Source organism: Mirounga angustirostris, unplaced genomic scaffold (assembly GCF_029215605.1).
Source record: "Mirounga angustirostris isolate CCGP_5_RB_7025 unplaced genomic scaffold, mMirAng1.0.hap1 SCAF_4, whole genome shotgun sequence".
Classification (NCBI taxonomy): domain Eukaryota; kingdom Metazoa; phylum Chordata; class Mammalia; order Carnivora; family Phocidae; genus Mirounga; species Mirounga angustirostris.
The window spans coordinates 165,495,302-165,512,196 of record NW_026991712.1 but is presented as its reverse complement, the minus strand read 5'-3'; the positions used below and the strand labels follow the sequence as shown (position 1 = coordinate 165,512,196).

Genomic DNA, 16,895 nt, shown 5'->3' with positions numbered 1-16,895 from the left:
AAATTTTGTGTACAAATAGCCATTCCAGCTGAAACCCTCATCTTTCCTGTTTTTATTTTCCTTCTCTCCTGATAGAAACTACGCTGCTCGGTTCCGGCAGAAACCTCTGCAGAGATACAGTCTGACTCAGTGGGTCGACAGGAACAGGCGAAGCCACCATCGGTTCCAGCGTCTCCCGGACTTCCCATCAAGTCCATTTGTCTCATCCCATCAGCAGTGAAGGTCCCTATCCAGGGTCCTGTTCAGAGCAGCATCTTATCTTCTGCTCTTTTGTGCTTTGTAGATTTTGAATTTTATTTTCCACAAGATTTTTATTTAAAGAACTTGTCACCTTTTGGAAATTTCCATTGCTGACTTGAAATTTTTTTGTATAAGGTCCTTCTTGTTTGTCTGTGTGCATGTAAGTTTAAGCACTGTTACGTTTTAATTTTTTTTATTTAAATCGAAAGTGGCCACTTCTTGAAAGCCTGCATTAAGCCAGAATACCTAGGCTCAAGCAAAACACCCACCTCCTCACAGAGGTGAAGTCTCCTTCTGGTGCCCAAAAGAGAATCATCTTCTAATCTCCTGTAAGGAAGAGATTACCAGGCTGCAAGCCAGTGTTAATTATTGCTGATGACTTATAAGTGGACATAAGTCACTTTTAACAACCCCTTGTACATTTTTATTTGAATCTCTTGAGTACTTGTCAGTATTTTAAAGTTGGTAATCCAGGACATTTGAAGTAGGATGGAGCAGGACAAAAATCCTGTTGAAAGGACAAATTAAAAGTGTAAATCTTCTCTCCTTTTTGTACTTACTAGCTGCCTTTATTTATTTATTTTTTGCCCCCCCTTCATTAAATATGTTTTGCACAATAGGTTTACAGATCTTACACATCTTAACTCTGACGGAAGACTGCTGACTAACCCTTGTCGATTTGTGGTCTTGTGACGGATTGTCTGCTCTGCCTTTTCTCAAGGATTTTCCTTCTTTTTTCACCAGTGACCATTATGCTCCTTAGGTTCTATTGGTGTGTTCCTGTATCCTGTTAGACCTAGATTTGCCTCCTAAGAACAGCCTCCCTGCTCTCTTTACTAAAGAGCTCCCCACCCAGAGTCTTACCTCCAGGACAAGCCAGAAAGCCCATGCTACTGAGGTGTGAGTTGGTCTTCGTTTCATCTGCTCAACTCCAACTTCAAGTATGAGTTGATGTGTTAGTCAATGAGCTCCATCCTGTCGGAGAGACTTTGGAGAGGCACTTTTTTGTCTCCATTATTAGTTAACAAGACGTGCCTTTAGCTTCCAGCTGTTACCATCTCATTTGGTTAAACCTCTGAAACACAATTGGACAAAACCACTAATGTGGGTCTAATGTAGTTGTGATTAAGCCTGTGTACAAAAGCATTACCTGATCTAAAGGTTTGGTATTCTAAATTAAGTTGACAGACTTTGTGCAGCCATCCTGAGGGATGTCTGAGGAGTTTGTTATTCTTTCTTTACAGATGGCTCTAGACAGTTGTTGGGAGGTTTTGCAGTCCCGCATTCATGCTGTTCACCCTCCGTGAGGGCTGGGCATGGTTGCCATAGCATGGCCTGTGATACTGGGCTAACTGCCTCTGTCTGGTTTTGTGTTTTCATCAGCCCCACCTTTGTATGTGAGAAACCCATCTTAAACACCCTACCTTGCTCTAGAAACTGAGGGAAAGGTTTGGTCATTCAAGCCACCAATCAGCTTAGATGGATGTCCCGAGGTGTTTACTGTCTTCATCTAGGTGAGAATTCTCTTCCTTGGACATTTGGTTTAGATTCTGGGACCAAATGCAAAGTTCTGTTCAAAGGCAAGAGTCAAAATCTATTACTTTACTTGGCATAATGGACATTTACTACATTAATCACTTCTCCAGGTTTCCCTGAGTTAGCATGATGGAGTGAGATAAGCAGACGTCTACCTTTGGAACCATAGCATAATAACAATTAATTGTAGCTGGAATAACTAGCACCCGAGCTGTCTAGTTGCCCACGAACCCAAGGAGTGAAGGGACAGCATTTTGCTTAGGCTCATCTTCCCGCATTCCTGGTAAAGGAGGGTTTAAGTCTGAATGTGTAATGGCAGCATTGCCTTTGCCAAATGAGTGACGGGTTAACTAGAAAATGTGACAATCACATTTCCTCTTTGCTCAAATAATTCTGTTTTTCCAAAGCGTTAGCAGCTTAATTAAATCTGTTGGACTGGGGGAGGAGAGAACTGTTCTCTAGCGGTTAACATGGTATTCTTTAAGAAGAAAAAAAACAAAGCCAAAGAAAACTCATTACCAGGCATGTTTGCCTTAAAGATGGTAGTAGGTAAAATCTGGAGTTTTAGTATGTTTTTAAAGCTGCATATCTCATACCTGGTGTTGGGTTCTCAGTCTAGTATTTCCTGAGTTCTTGCTGTATTTTATTTGAGTAAGGGTTATGTGCGTTTAACTGCCTACCTAGCTTTCTTCATTCATGACGATGTTCTCACCACAGGGGTCTTGACAAAGCGTAAAAACGTGCTGTTTACATAGTTTACTTATAAGAGCTTGCAATAACCTATAGCTTTGCATCTCGTGCAGGCCTGATGGACTTGAGATGTCAGGATCAGTTACGAAACCGAAGTTTGGTGCCTCCTCTTTATCATGTTTTTTTCCTTGTAGCAGTTGTGTTTAATGTCATTAAAGAGAAATAAAAGTTCTTGTCGTGGCATATGTACTGTGGCCGTCTGTTGCAGGCTTTGAAGGAGGGTTCCTTCCTCTTTTGCGTGGGCAGGTTAGTGGGGTCTGGGCGGGGGTGGCAGTTAGTAGAGTGTGGTACTGGGGAGGCAAGGGTCCACGCTCCCTATTCTTCTGAGGGTAGATTACAGTGTTGAGAAAGGCCTTCCAGCAGGTAAGAAATGTTGAAATTGATTGGGATTTGCAGCTACATGTAGTGCATGTCAGGAGCCTGACATAGGAAAGCCTGAAATACCACTGTGCTGTTTTTGCAGAGGGGGAGCCAGCTCAGCCCGATCAGACAAGCACTGCCTTCCGTTCCTTCCCATGGCTGTGCGGGGACCCCTGTCTGCCTCTCCTGAGCTGGTGCTGATTAAGGAGGAAGCTGAGTCATCCCAGAGCATTCTCCCTTTGAAAGGGGTAGGGGAAACCAGAACTGATCATACAAAACTGATGGTAGTTCTTAACCCAACTTCCCCAGAAACTGACTGCTCCTGGAACCTGGGATGAAGGTGGAATAAGTGTGGGTAGATGTGGGGGACACGGCGTTCCTTAGAACCCTTTTGGGAACCTGAGCTTCTTAGACTTACCCAGGAGACCAGGATAACAGCAATAAAAGCTTGTCACCTGTATTAGCCAAAGCTTTTAAAATCTCAACTCATGCTGAGAAAATAAGTAGTGACATGTTTGGACGGGCTCTCGGGCTTGCTGTTATGTAAGTTTTGTTTAATGGATATTCTATAGTCCAAGCAAAAGCTTCAGTATAGATTTGCTAAATACTCAGCTATTTGATATTGTCTTCCTCTGAGGTACTCTTGACCTATACATACCCATTTTGTTTCTGTCAGGTGTAGATCCTTGGTACCGTAGTTGCTTATTTCCCTTTTAGCAATGCATTACTGCAGACATTAAAGGTCTCAGAGACCAGGCTGCATTCTCTTGAAGTGGTGGTGTTCTTACCTTTAGTTTGTTTTATGTTACGGAAAAGTGAGGAGGAGGAGAAATGGACCTTCTCTCAAAAGAATGGGGTCATTCTCTAGCCTGTTTGGAGCTTTTACAGGAAGAAAAAAACCCAAGGACCTAAAACTAGAAAGAGTTCCTGGCTTTTCTTTGTGTTGTCCTGCTTTTCTAAGAGAAAACAATTATTCCTAAGCTGGTTCTAGGGTATGCTTGCTTTGTATGTCAGAGCACCTGTCAGGAAAAAAATTTCCACTTGTCACAGGAAGTATCAGCTGGTCAGTGGTGGAATTCCTTAATGAACAAGCTCCTGCCTTGTCAATCCTCCCCACCTGTCCTCCTCCAGTGACAACTGGAACATGCCACAGACAGAAAATCTGACCTTCCCCAGCACCCGTTGAGAAGGGGGTGGTATGTAATCTTTTGGACAACCTGTAAAACACTCCATGTCGTAGTCCTGAATCATTATTATCACTAAGGAACTATTTGTATATGAGGATCTCCTTCGACTTAGCTTCAAGTGACACTTGAGGGTTTGGGAATATTGCATAATATTCTGGGAATATTTGGTGGGGCTGGAGCCAGGGGGTGTTTCCCATTTATGGAAGTAATTCATTCTTGGAGGCCACTTAAGAGCAAAACCCAAAAACTCAAATAGGTTTAAAGAGGGTAAGAAATAACATGGCAATCTAAAACGTCACATGACTGGAGTGGTACAATACTACATATTTTTAAAAAGAGCTGAATTAGGGGCGCCTGGGTGGCTCAGTCGGTTAAGCGACTGCCTTCGGCTCAGGTCATGATCCTGGAGTCCCGGGATCGAGTCCCGCATCGGGCTCCCTGCTCAGCGGGGAGTCTGCTTCTCCCTCTGACCCTCCTCCCTCTCGTGCTCTCTGTCTCTCATTCTCTCTCGCAAATAAATAAATAAAATCTTAAAAAAAAAAAAAAAAAAAGAGCTGAATTAGAGGTCTTAAAAGTGGATTCTGGAGGACGCTACCCTGAAAAGCCTGGGTTGAAAGGACAGGATCAGAAAGAGAGAAGGACTCTTGCCCCACAGAAACACAGTCCTCCTCTTCCAGACCCTGGGGCTTCCCTCTTGTTCCTGGGAGGAAGCCCCCTGGCTCCTACTCCCAGGTGTCAGGTGGGCTCTGGGACTCTGTTCGTACCCCTTTGTTCTTGACAAGTAAGGAAACCACCCCCCCCAGAGAAGTAGCTGGCCTGAGGGGTCACTCGGTGACAAGGAAGCCTCGCCTCTCGTCTGGCATTCTCCCATAGGCCCTGCGTGGCCTGCAGTTCAGGCCTCTGTCTCCAGAACTTGCCTACACCCGTCCCAAGCTGTGAGGAATCTGCGGGTCTATGTGGTGAAGAGGGGACCCCGGCTCAAGTCATAGCTGTAGGGTTCTGGGCATGACGGCTGGTCCAAGAATAGCTCCGCTGTAGAACTTGGGGGTTTAGGGAGGTAACTACAGGGAATGGGGTTTCCCTAAACCGGACTGTTCACTCCTCTCCCATCCCCCTCATACCCTCAGCTGACGTACTACAGGTACCGCTAACCCCCTGGCCCCCAAAGCTGGCTGGACGTACCTGGTGCTGACCTCGGGGCTTCTGCGCCACATGGCACTAGACAGGCGCACAGGACCCGGGGCCTGGCAAGTACCTCTCTCACGTGTGGTTTAGAGTTCTGGGTGCCAACAGATTTCCACTTTCCCACCCAGCCTTTAAGACTTGCTCTCCTCCTCTTGGAACCTTCCATTACAGTGTGCCCCTAAGTCCCCCTCACCTGACCCTTTCTCTCCAGCTCTTGCTGGCTCTGGACAGGAGTGTTCGAGGTGTCCCATTCACTGGTTTGCTCACTGGCTAATGACATCCTTACTCCACCTTTCAGCCTGCTGTTGGAATCCTAATGATGTCCCTTTAACCGCCCCAAACAGCATGCAGTTCCTCCTTCCTTCCCTCCTCACTCTGGGGAGACACTACAACTGCATTCCTCTGGTCAGGGAAAACATCCAGCCCCGCCCAAAGGGGAGAACCCTTCCTTCTAAAAACTGAGCACCAGCCTGCGTACCTGTGTGGCGAGGCAGCCCAAGCTTGGGTTTGGAGGCCTCGGTAATAGGAAGGCGGAGGAGCTATTTTCTCCTCCTACACGTGCACCCCCATCTGTTCGAGATTTCCCTTCCAACTCCAGCTTGGCTGGCAGGCATGTCCCTAAGAAGCTGCAGGCCAAAATGGAGAGAGAGAACGGACTCCCTCCTCCACACATCCTGACTTGCTGCCAATTGCCGGAAAAAGAGGGTAACATTTGGGCATTTACCAGAAGACAAGGATGTGCCTTTTCATTTGTCTTTTATTTTACATTTAAAAAGAGGTTATTGCTCTAACTGGATCAGAGGTAAGGACCTCTCCCCTAAGGAGCCTTGGCCTTGCAGCCCCATTCAGCAGGGATGGAAGTCACAAGACAATGAGTGGAGCCTCATGCCCTTCCATGAGGAAGCCCTTAGTATTGCTGACATCTGCCTTTTACCCTGTCTCTCCTCCCTCCCTGTGCTGCCACACTGGGGCCAAGCAGAGTGGTGGCTGGCCTAGCCGGGAGAGCTCTTGTAGACCGCAAGGAAGGGGTGGTCATTGGGTGATGGCTTTCAGCTCTCTGGCTTGGGGGGCGGGGGGACCACTTGCTCTTAACGTTCAGTTCAACAGGTATTCACACAGCCTACTCTGTGCCAGGCTTGTGCTAGGCGCAGTCCTCCCACATGCCCGTCATTCGCCACCAACGGAAGGCGCAGAGGCCCATCTCTTCCCCTGCAGGCATTCAGCAGCCGTAACTTGTCAGTCCCAGGGAAGAGTCTGCCTTCCCTTATCAAGCACCATTTTGTTTTGTTTTGTTTTGTTTACCAGAAAGGGGCAGTGGAGAGAGAGACCTGTCACCTCACACCACTCAGGCTCTAGGGAAGGACATGAGGACCCTGGGTAGCTTTCACAGAACCCTGGATGAGATGGCGAGATATGGAGACCCCAGAGGCCAGGGCTGCTCTGACTGTCCACGGTAATGGCTCAGGCCTGTCTTCCAGCAGTTTCCACTCCAGAGCGGGTGACTCAGCAGCCCCTAGGATGTCCCACGTGGACATACCTTTTCAGTTGTGTAAGCCAGCATTGTTCCAACTCCAAGAGACTCCTCCTAAAGAAATGGGGCCAGCACCTCCCAGGTCTCCTCCTCACTTCGTCTTCTTAAGACTCCAGACTAATGATGTTATAGTCGGAATAAGGGCCAAAGACAGAGGCCTCAGGCAATCAGCTCGGGGAATTCCTCTGCCCTCTGGAGTGAAGCCCTTCAGTCGTGTTTTCCAAAGAGACAAAACAGAACATCTTACACGCTCGCCAAGTTGTGCGTCACACCACAAACAAGTCCTTGATGGCTGGATCCAGAAAAGGCTTGCTGGCAGCCATGACCCTGCCCCATGGCTTCCCTGATGGCTCTCGGTCTGATAGACACCGCTGGAGTCAGTCTAGGTGCTTGTCATCTCCCAAGAGCTTTGTGCATTTTCTCAAAGAGGAAGCCGGTCCAGGAGAGGCGAGGAGGCAGAAAGAAGGCTGTGTCTCATGCAGCTTTGCCTTTTCCAGAATGGGGCCAGGCCTTTTAGTTTTGTGGCTTGTTTATTTTTTTGCAGAATTTGGGTTTGTAGTTCAGCCTCCTTCACCAGACTAGGATGGGGAAGAGGGAGAACAGTGCAGCTAGCTGGGCCTCCCACCCACCATAGTCCTCCCTGTCCCTGTGCCCATGGACCTGGAGACCAGCAGAGAAGAAAAATGAAATCCTTCTCCCTGCAGACAGGCAGTCATGCTTCGATGATGTTCACCGAGGGCTTGTTTGGAAACTGGGAGGAAAAAAATGAGAGAAGCAGCCAGGGCTAATCGAATAGACTTCTTGCAAGGTTGAAAATAGGGGGAGGACACGAGAAGGAAGGGCTGCCGCCTGAAAGCCAGGCTCTTGTCCCGCATAGAAGGGAAGGAGGAGCCCTGCCTGCCTGTCTCGTCTCTCTGCCTTCTCAAACCCAGCCTTCGGCCTCACTCACTTAGCTGCCAAGACTGGGTGCCAGGCCCTGGGCCCCCCAGCCCCCGGTCCACCCCCAGCAGAGCCATCCCGCCGGCTGGTTCTCTCCCATCCTGCAGACCTGCCTCTGAGCGCGGCCTCGGCCCCTGACACTGTCGACGTGCTTCTGGAGATGGGGGTTACTAAGAGGCTTCAGGAAAATGCTCCAGAGAGAAACCAAGAGAGAAGACAGTAAGCCAGGGGGTGTGAGGAGATGGGAGGGAGGAGGAAATGTAGAGAGGGCCAGATGTTTGTTTGTTGGATAATCATCGTCAGAACCATGAGATCCTCCCACTTCTCTACCGTCTCTTCTGAGCGGCTCAGAGCAAGCACTGACAAGGTTTTCATATCTGTTTTGCAGAAGAGGAAATGAAGGTACAAAGAGGTGAAGCACCTGCTCAAGGTCACACAACACGGCAGGGGCCGAAATGAGCCCAGAACCCCCTATTCGTGCTGTCCCACACCAACCAAGCATTCTGCCCTCCCCACTCACAGCATTTTCTTAACCCCACTGGCCCCTGGCACCCGGCCATAGGAGAAGGTCCGAAATCCACGTGCAGCGTCCCCTGCGTCACACCGGCAGCGGCCAAGCTCGGCTCTGCCCAGCTGCATGCGCGCCCGGCCCCGCGCTGACCCTGCTGCAGCCCAGGGGCCGCCCACCCAGGCCCGAGACCTGAGCTCACCTTGCTGCGGAGGAGACCTCCCCCTTGGTGCTCTGGTGTGCTGGTTTCCGACGCGCTCTTGGTTTTCTCCTTGTTGTTATTGGGTTCATTGTCCTTGATAATGTCATACTGGCGGCAGAAGAGAGCGATGACGCCTGGGGGGGGGCGGGGGGGGGGACAAGGGAGAGCAGTGAGACGCCAGAGCTCCAGTGCCCCCACCCGTTTCCTTCCCACTGGCACCTGCTGAGCTCCGGGTGGCCTCTGGCTCCTGCCTCACCGGCCCCCCCGCCGGCCACCCCCTGCCCCGAGTCCCCCGCTTCCCTTCATCAAACCCCTGACAGCTCTCTTTTCCAGTGAGGGGAAATAGAAACAGTAATGCCCGCCGAGCCGGGCACGGGCACGGCCGATGCCCCCAAGTCCTCAGAGCGCTAGGAGGGCACCTGTAGTTCGCAGTGAGGGCACCGACGTAGAGAACCTAGGAACCCGCTCAAGGTCCCGCGGTGCGGGGAGCCGGGGTGTGCGCTCCAGGGTCTGCGCTCGGCTAAATGCTTATTGTTAGCAAACTACTAATATGTGAACATGATAGTTTTTGAAAGCCAAATACTATTAAGGAAGCCAGCTCCAATTCTGGTAGGTGTCTTCTCCATTTTTACCTCTGCTTTATTTATAGTGCTATTTCCGGATCCACCTGCTTTAGATCCTATCTTTTGACTTTCCACCTTGGTAGATACAGGCTAGCATCTCCCCCCACGTCCTTTCCTGTCATCCTAACAGATCACAATCGCAGTCTTGGGATAGTTCACCACGTTTATCTTGTTACGATTATGTAAATACTATCTATGCCATATCTGATAATGCACCAGAAACCTCTTTGGTACAAGCCTTTATTTTTTCTTTTTTCCCTTTTTTTTTTACAACTGCCTGTTTTTCGATGTGCCTACAAAATATTTTTTCCAGATGCTTCTACAATACAGCCTGCTCTCTCAACCACCAAACTAAGACAGCTTTGGCATGGTGTTCAAATCCCTCAAAACGGACTCCAGCCTACTTTATAGCCTCACCTTCCTTCACTGTCCCCCTTTCTACTTTCTCTCTTGGGTCACAGCTGCACTGAGCCAGACTGAACTGAATTTGTTTCTTATACATGTTGTCAACAGAACCCTGTTCCCTTTTTTGGCTGCCTGGCAAACTCCTATTCATCCTTCAAAGCTCAATTCCCATCCCATGTTTCCTCCTCTCTGTGTTTTTCCTAGTTTCTACTGCTAGAATTAATACCCTCTCCTCTGCCCCCATACCTGGCACCCATAACACTGAATTATAGTTAAGTAGGGGTCTGGCTTCTCCTAAAGCCAATTCCTGCAAGCCCCGGGCTCTTCTTAGTCATGACTGTAGTACTATCTGGAACGGAGAGGCCATTCAGAAAATGCTGGTTGAGTTAAGTACCAAGATGAAATGTGTTATTTATCCTCGAGTAGCTCACAGACAAGTGGGAAAAGGCAGAGACGTGAGCCCAACGACCTCATCTAAGAGGAGCTACAGGGAGAGACAAGCAGTGCCATATGCTCATGGACAGACTGGGGACATTTTATGGAGGCGGACTCAGAACCGGGGCTAGAAGGAGGAGTAGGTTTCAAAGAGTGTCCCAAGCCTGAAGCACCTGGAGGCCCGGCACCCCAGAAGGAGGCGTGGCTGCCGCAGCCAGGGCCAGAAGGCAAAGGGGCTTTGGGTGTGTCTGCCCCAGGAGCCCAAACTACTCCCGAGGGAGGGAAGGGCAAGGACTCAAATAACAGGTCCTCCGAGGCAGCTAGCTCTCAATCCGCTAAGTTTCTCGTGAGAGCTTAGCTAGAGAAGGGGTCCCATCTGGTCCCCAGAGCAGGACTTCAAGACTACTCACATCACCTCTCAGCTGCCTCCACTCTTGGGAGAAAAGGGGCCTCCCTTCCCCAGAGGCCAAGTGAGGAAGAACCTGGAGGCACTCACCGGCCCACATGAACAGGACCACTACGATGATCAGCACCTCCCCGGTCCGCAGCTGTTGGCTCCTCCCCATCTCCTTCATGGTCACCTCATCTGCGGGGAGGGAGACACTGGGTCCGAGGTTCTTTTAGTCCCCAGCCACCCCTCTAGGGCCAGGCCCAAGATCTTAAGTGCTTATCTCTACAGGTGTCCAGACACCTAACAAAGAGATTCGAGAACATGCTGATGGCTACCTGGGGCGGCAGCCAGCCAAAGCTGAGAGTTGATATCCCCACTGTCTCGGGGACTAGGGTGACCTCCTCTCTCTCAGGTCTGGGGGTCCGGGGAGGTAGTGGGGGCTGGTGCTTTCCTCGAGCCACCCATTGCTCCGGCCCTGACCCCCCTTTTCCCCCAACCCCCCTAACAGTGCCAGGCCTGCCTTTGTTCTTGGATGCCATCTTCTCTGCCTCGCGAGGGGTCTTGAACAGCACTGGCTCGCTGGCGGGACTCTGGCCCTGGATGGAGATGGCCTGCACGTGCACAATGTACTCGGTGTCCTCCTCCAGGTCCCAGAGGGCGCACGAGCGGGTGGTGGTGTTCACCTCCTGGATGAAGCGCAGCATCCGCACGTCCTTCTTCTGCCGGGGCAAACGCCAGGCCCACTGTTGGTAGTGCCCAGCCACCGACCCCGCTCGGCCCCCCTCTCTGGCCGTGACAAGGGCTCACCTGGCTACTGAGCTAAAGCCTTTACACACTTAAGCTTCCTCACGCACCCCTCATCTCTGCAGCTGGCTAAGACTATCGCTAGCTCCATTTTACAGAGAGGGAGACGGTGTGGGTGCCGAGAGGTTAGAACAGTTGCCCGAGATCGTCTCTCCAGTGAGAACTTGCACCGGGTCCCGAACTCAGGTCTGTGTGAGATCAAAACCAGACTTTCGATTCCCAGTTTCCAGTCAAAGGCCCCAGAGCCCTCCTCACTGATCCATTCCCCTCTGGGGTCCCCATTCCAAGCCATATGTACAATTCTTCCACCTGTCTCCTCTTGCTCTAGATTCCTTTTTCCTTTCTGTTTCTGCACACCCTCCTCCCCATCCCCTGCTACTATCCTGATGTGTCCTCCCCTCCCAGCCCTTCAAGGGTTACCTGCTGAGAGATGGCAAATCCGATGACGACCTCATCTTCCAGGACGTCCCAGCTCACCACTGCAGAGTTGGCCTTGAGGTGCCTGACAGTGACATTCACTGGGGCCGAGGGGCTATCTGGGGGTGGGGAGGCACCTGAGCCTGAGCACCCCCTGCTGAGGCCCAGGCCCACTAAGTGGGAACCTGGGGAAGGCCACGCAGTGGGGGAAGGAAGAAAGCAAGGCGTCCAATGGGGTTGGCACGTGGGTCTCTGTTCATTAGTGGTCCAAGAGTGAGGCCTGAGAGGCCCAGGCTCCTCGTGTCCAGGGTGGGAGCCCCCACAAGTCACACTGGCCCTATCCGGGGCCAAGCTAAAACTGATGGGCCTGGGCCAGGGCCAGATCTAATGGAAGGGTGGTAAAAGGTGGGGAGCCAGACATAGGGGAGGCTTAGGTGGCCAGGTCTGCAGGTGCTGAAAGTTAGTCTGATGGAAAGCAGTCAAAAGGACTCCCAGTCCAGTGCTCTTTCTACAATACCACACTGTTACGTGAGTGACCTTGAGGGAAGGAGAAAGACCCAGAGGTTGAGAAGAGCCAGGCTAGGATGAGCCCTGGGCTGGGAGTGAGGATCAGGAGAGGAACCCCCATATCGCAGTGAGGCAGACAGAATGCAGCCTGGGGAAGGGTCTACGTGAGCCTCATCTCCACACTCTGCCAGCTCCAAGAGGCAAGTGGGGAGGTTGCAGGGGAAGATGGGGTCACTCAGAGCAGGCTCTCTCAGGGGAGTCAAGAGTACAGGCTAGGCAGGGTCTTCTGCATGTGGGAAGAGGATGAAAGGGGATCAGTCGAGAAGGGAGTGGGAGGGAGACAGGGATGGTGGAGATCAGAGCAGGAAGGGGGTCCCTGGAGTCACACAGTGTCTACATCTCCCAAGGGGCGAGTGCGGCAAGGGAAAGACCTGGCCCTGAGCAGCACCCTTTGCCCCACACAGGAGTGGACCTGAGGCCCCAGGGGCTGGGCCTGGGGCGACAAAGCTATCGGTGGAGAGAGAGACAGAGGGACACAGACAGGTGGCGGCAGACACAGAACCAGAAAACAGACAAGTGGGCTATCAGAGACAGACGGAGAGAGGAAGCAGAGAGAGAGAGAGAGAGAGAGAGAGAGAGAGAAAGCACTGAGCCACAGAGAGATGGGTAGAGGGAGTGATGAGCGAGGTGCCAGAAGCCAAAGGGACAGATACAGAGCCCCAGGAGAGGCTGGGCTGGGTGAGGATGAGGCCGGCGCTGGGGGCAGGCCAGACCATGACTGCGGCGGGCTCAGGGGTCCACCCCATCCACCCCGAGCTCTAGGGTGCCAGTCTCCATCCCCCTCACACTTGCTCACGCAAACTGGGACCCCATCCTGCTCTGACCCGCAGAGTTGTCCTGCAGGGCTTTGGGGACAGGGAGGGAGGCCCAAGGTGGGGGGACTGGTGTCCTCAGCTGCTCCCCAGGCCAGAGAAGGGAGCTCAGCTCGGGCACCTGAGGCAAAGGCCCGGGGTCAGGGCCATGGGATGAGAGGACTGGGGATCGCAAGACCCTACACCCCCAAGGCTGGGGTGGCGGGCCAGGGGTCGGGGGCTGGAGGACGGGCCCGGGAGGCAAGAGGTGGCGAAGAGGCCGGGGCCGGGCTGGGGGGGCGGGGAGCAGGAAGGGGCCCGAGGACTCCCGCCCGCCCGCCCGCCCCGCGCGGAGCGCCCCCCCTGCGCCCCCCGCCCGGGCCCCCTTACCCGCCTGCACCAGCGCGAGGCAGACGCAGCCCAGCCACAGGCGGAGCGCGGCGCGGGGCGGCCCGGGGCGCATGGCGGCTCCTCCGGCCGGCCGGCCCGGGGCGGCGCAGGGGGACGCGGTTCCGGCGCCCGGCGGCCGCTGGCGCTCGCGCTCCGGCCCGCTGCCCGCCCGGCCCGGCTGCCCCGCGCCCCCCCGCGCCGCCTGCATGTCGGCTCCGCGGACGGCGACTCCCGCGCGGCGGCGGCGGCGGCGGCGGCCGCGTCCACGTCGGGCGCCCGGGGGGCGGGGCGCCCCCGCTGCGGGGAGAGGCGCGGGGCGGGGTGAGGGCGGAGGGCGCCCCCCACGCCCGCCCCCTCCCGGCCCGCCGGCCGCCGGGGCGCCCACGGCTCGCCCGCGCGCCGGCCCTGTCCCCCCGCGCCCGGCCCCGCGCCGGCCCCAGCCCTGCCCTTCCCCCAGGGAGAGGGCGGACGCGCGCTCCAGACACTTATCGGTGTCCCCCGGCCCCCACCACCCTCCCTCGGCCTGGGGGTCCTCACCCCCTACCCCACCCCACACCTGAGGCCTTGCCGGGGCCGGGACAGACGTGAGCAGAGGGGAGTGTCACAGCATGTGTGTGTGTGGGGGGGGGGGGGGTTGTAGACTAGAGAGCCGAGTAAGTGCTGGGGTGTATACAGTAGGTGCTCAGTGTTTACCGCGGCCGGGAAGAGGGTGCTCAGACTCACTGGAGACCTAGCTCTGTGAGCCCGGCCAGTCCTTCCCCTTCTTCGGGCCTCCATTTTTGGCTCCATGAGAATAACAACCCGCACCTACTGGGTGCCAGACCCTGTGCCAAGAGCTTGACTTGCATCGTGCCCCTTCTCACTGAACCCCTTAAGGGGCGCTCTGCGACCCCCGTTTTGCACAGGAGACTGCAGCTCGGAGAGGTCACCTGCCTTGCCCAAGGACCCACAGCAGAGCCAGATTTGAACACAGGCTGATCTGACTCCCACGCGTGTGCTTGACTCGACTGTCTCCGCAGCCAGAGTGAACTCACGCACCCTACCATCCCTGAGATCCTAGAATTTGCCTGTACCAGATGCTCCCCAGCCAGAGAACAATCTGGAACAATCTCTTCCCAAGAGCGGGTGAGGGAAGAGTGGCTCCAGCCCCCTCCCCCACCATTCTGGCCCCGCTGAGTGCTGTGAGCAGGGAATGAGTTAATGACTCTAAAGTGCAGGGGGCTGTGGAGACTTGGCAAGTAACCCCAGTTAATAAAGGGCGCGGATGGCTCCTTCCTCACCACCTTGGGGACACCCCTATGCCTACTGCTGTCCCTGCCTTGGTCTCACACACTCTTCTGCCCAATCCACCCCCTGTCTGTTCTTGAAGAGGCAGAGAGCGGCCCTGCACTTACCACCCTCTCCCTAACGGGGGACCTCCGCCAAGAGCCGGCTGCGAGGGAAGGCCCCCAACTTGTGGCACTCTCCACCCTGAGTCCCAGTCAGAGAAACAAGGTTGAGGAGGGAGGCATGGACCAGGGCCCCAGGGCCCTCAACACGGAGAGACCCCCACATCTCCAGATGAGCCCCTCCCATCTGAAATTCCACCGTTAAGGGGCATTCCTTTGGGTCTTCCCCCACCCCAAAGATTTTATTTATTTATTTGACAGAGAGAGAGAGACAGCAAGAGAGGGAGCACAAGCAGGGGAGGTGGGAGAAGTAGGCTTCCCGCCCACCCCCAGCAGGAAGCCGGATGCGGGGCTGGATCCCAGGAGCCCGGGACCATGACCTGAGCCCCAGGCAGATGCTTAACGACTGAGCCACCCCGGCGCCCCTCCTTTGGGTCTGAAAGGCTTTTTGGTCTTCCAGAGGCTCCAGGAAGGGCTAATCCTTTTTGAAAAGGGACACTTTGCAAAGTTATCCCATAGAATGTCTTCAAAATCTCCCTCGCCCACCATTTTAGATCGAGAAACTGAGGTCCAGAGATGGAAATAGCTCCCCGAAATTCAGTGGGTCAGGAGCAGCAGTGGGGCTCTTCTCTCCCAATGCCCACCCCAGGACTTCTTGCACTGACCCCCAAGTTTCTATGGGTCACCTTGGAAAGGGTAGGATGCGAGGGGGCTCGAGGGTTCTTACTGAGGGCGGACCCCAACCGGCCAGCCCCTCGGTACCGCCAGGACTGCTCTGCTTGGCAGGCTGAAGCCCCCAGCCCCATCGGCTTCCCCAGCCACATACCTTGTGCTGGGGTGAGGCTCATTTGGGACCTCCACCTGTTTGGGGCAGGAGCCAAGGAACCAAAGCACCTCTCTCTCCTCTCTCTTCTCTCTCTCTTCACTCGGCAACTGCCTTCCGCCCCACCCCGCCCGGCCCCGCCCCACCAGCTGCAGCTTGGCCCTTAGGGACCCCCCAACCCCAGCAGGCAGGATAAGACAACCGGGGGCCTGCAAGAGCAGCTGGAGTCTCCTTAGGCCTCATCGCAGGAGCCAGCAGGAAGGAGAGGGGTCAGTTAGAGGTCACAGAGTCCACTCCTGTCCCCGCTAGGGAGAAAAAGAGAAGGGAGAGGGTCCTGGTGGGGTCTGGAGTCCTGCCTAGCGCGGGGGAAGGGGAGCCCGGACGCCACCTGCTGGCCTCTCCAGGTATAACCCCGGGTAGATGTAGGGCACTGGGAGGGGGGTGGGTGATGGCAGCGTCTAAGACTTTGAGAGGGAGGGGGAAAGTGGTTGGAGGAGGAAGTGAAAGACAGGGAGGATTCGGAGAGTCGTGCCTGTGGGGGTGTAGCCTTCCCCGGCCCCATGATGCATGGGGTGCTTGGGCATGACCACAATTCCGGGGAAAGCCTTCTTGCCTGGAGTCTGGCAATCAGTGGAAGCTGGGTAGGAGGTGGGAAGAATTGCGAGGATTTAAGCCCCTGGTGATCTTGGGAGTGGGCTTCAGGACCAGTTGCTGTGTGGGCACCATCTGTACACCAGTTCTTAGCACAGGGCTACAAGCAGTAGGCACTCAATAAATGTGTGTTGAATTTATGGAATAAATTTGCTCTTCCAACATGTACCTACTGAGTACCTATTATGTACCAGGCTCGGTGCAACATTCTGGAAATATGGCAGTGGAAGAATGAATGAATGAATGAGTGAGGATCTAGGTGGGGATGGAGCGGTGGGCCTCTGCCCTCTCAGGCTGCATTGGTTTCCATTTGGGTGACTCCACAGACCTCTCCAAGGGGGCTGGCTAGTCATGAGTGCTTGGATCCTCCGGAGTGCCCAGAGCTGCCCCCAGTCCTAGTACCTCACTCAGGCTGCAGGTGCCCAGGCCAGACCCCAGGTAACCATTTAGAATGGGAAGCCTCCCCTGCACAGCCTAGAATGGTCATGGTCCTGTCTAGGGAGTTCCTTAGATATACACACCCCAAATCACAGGAAGAATCAGGAGAAGGGCAGGAGATTGCTTTGGGTATATAAATAATCAAGCACCTACCAAGAACTTGACTTTTTGTCCCGTTATTCTGAGTCTTAGGGGTCACGTGTTGTTGGCTCCCATTCCAGATCAGGAAGCGGAGGCTCAGAGAGGTGTGAGAACCTGCCCTGGATCACACAGCCAGTGAATTACGGAGTTTGATCCAGGCTGCCTACCCCCTCCCCTCCCCTCTGAGGGATCC

General features: G+C 54.0%; 2 protein-coding genes across 12 annotated transcripts in view; one reads left to right on the top strand and one right to left on the bottom strand.

Moving 5' to 3' along the window:
- The window catches only part of S100PBP (S100P binding protein), a 34,632-nt gene extending 31,934 nt beyond the window's left edge, over positions 1–2,698 (top strand). For 5 of the 7 annotated variants that reach the window (XM_045898173.3, XM_045898171.3, XM_045898172.2 and 2 more), the window contains one exon: positions 76–2,698. In XM_045898173.3, coding sequence (XP_045754129.1) covers positions 76–220 — 145 coding nt within the window. In that variant the 3' untranslated portion in view covers positions 221–2,698. The remainder of the gene's footprint in view (positions 1–75) is intronic. The other 2 variants (XR_010411026.1, XM_064589532.1) reach the window with 2 other exon arrangements.
- FNDC5 (fibronectin type III domain containing 5) lies at positions 1,674–13,505 on the bottom strand. Of its 5 annotated transcripts, XR_010411027.1 has the most exons (7): positions 13,262–13,505; positions 11,517–11,632; positions 10,813–11,011; positions 10,398–10,487; positions 8,439–8,572; positions 6,796–7,540; positions 1,674–1,810 (listed from the first exon to the last, which is right to left on the bottom strand). XR_010411027.1 is itself a non-coding variant. In XM_064589533.1 (6 exons), the coding sequence occupies exons 1-6, from the start codon at positions 13,467–13,469 to the stop codon at positions 1,784–1,786; spliced, it is 774 nt and encodes a 257-aa protein (XP_064445603.1). In that variant the 5' UTR covers positions 13,470–13,505; the 3' UTR covers positions 1,682–1,783. The 5 variants fall into 5 exon arrangements, 4 of the variants coding, with proteins under 4 accessions (XP_064445603.1, XP_045754125.2, XP_045754123.2 ...); XM_064589533.1 differs by lacking the exon at positions 6,796–7,540 and having other exon boundaries at positions 1,682–1,810; XM_045898169.3 differs by lacking the exon at positions 1,674–1,810 and having other exon boundaries at positions 5,998–8,105.
- Positions 13,506–16,895: the final 3,390 nt, after the last annotated feature.

Bases quoted from the DNA above. Each gene is read 5' to 3' on its own strand.
- FNDC5 (XM_045898167.3), bottom strand. From the start codon at position 13,469: ATGCAGGCGGCGCGGGGGGGCGCGGGGCAGCCGGGCCGGGCGGGCAGC. The intron at 11,633-13,261 runs GTAAGGGGGCCC...CCCCACCCCCAG, and splicing joins CCTCGCGCTGGTGCAGGCGG to ATAGCCCCTCGGCCCCAGTG. The intron at 8,573-10,397 runs GTGAGTGCCTCC...GCCCCCCCCCAG, and splicing joins GGTCCTGTTCATGTGGGCCG to GCGTCATCGCTCTCTTCTGC.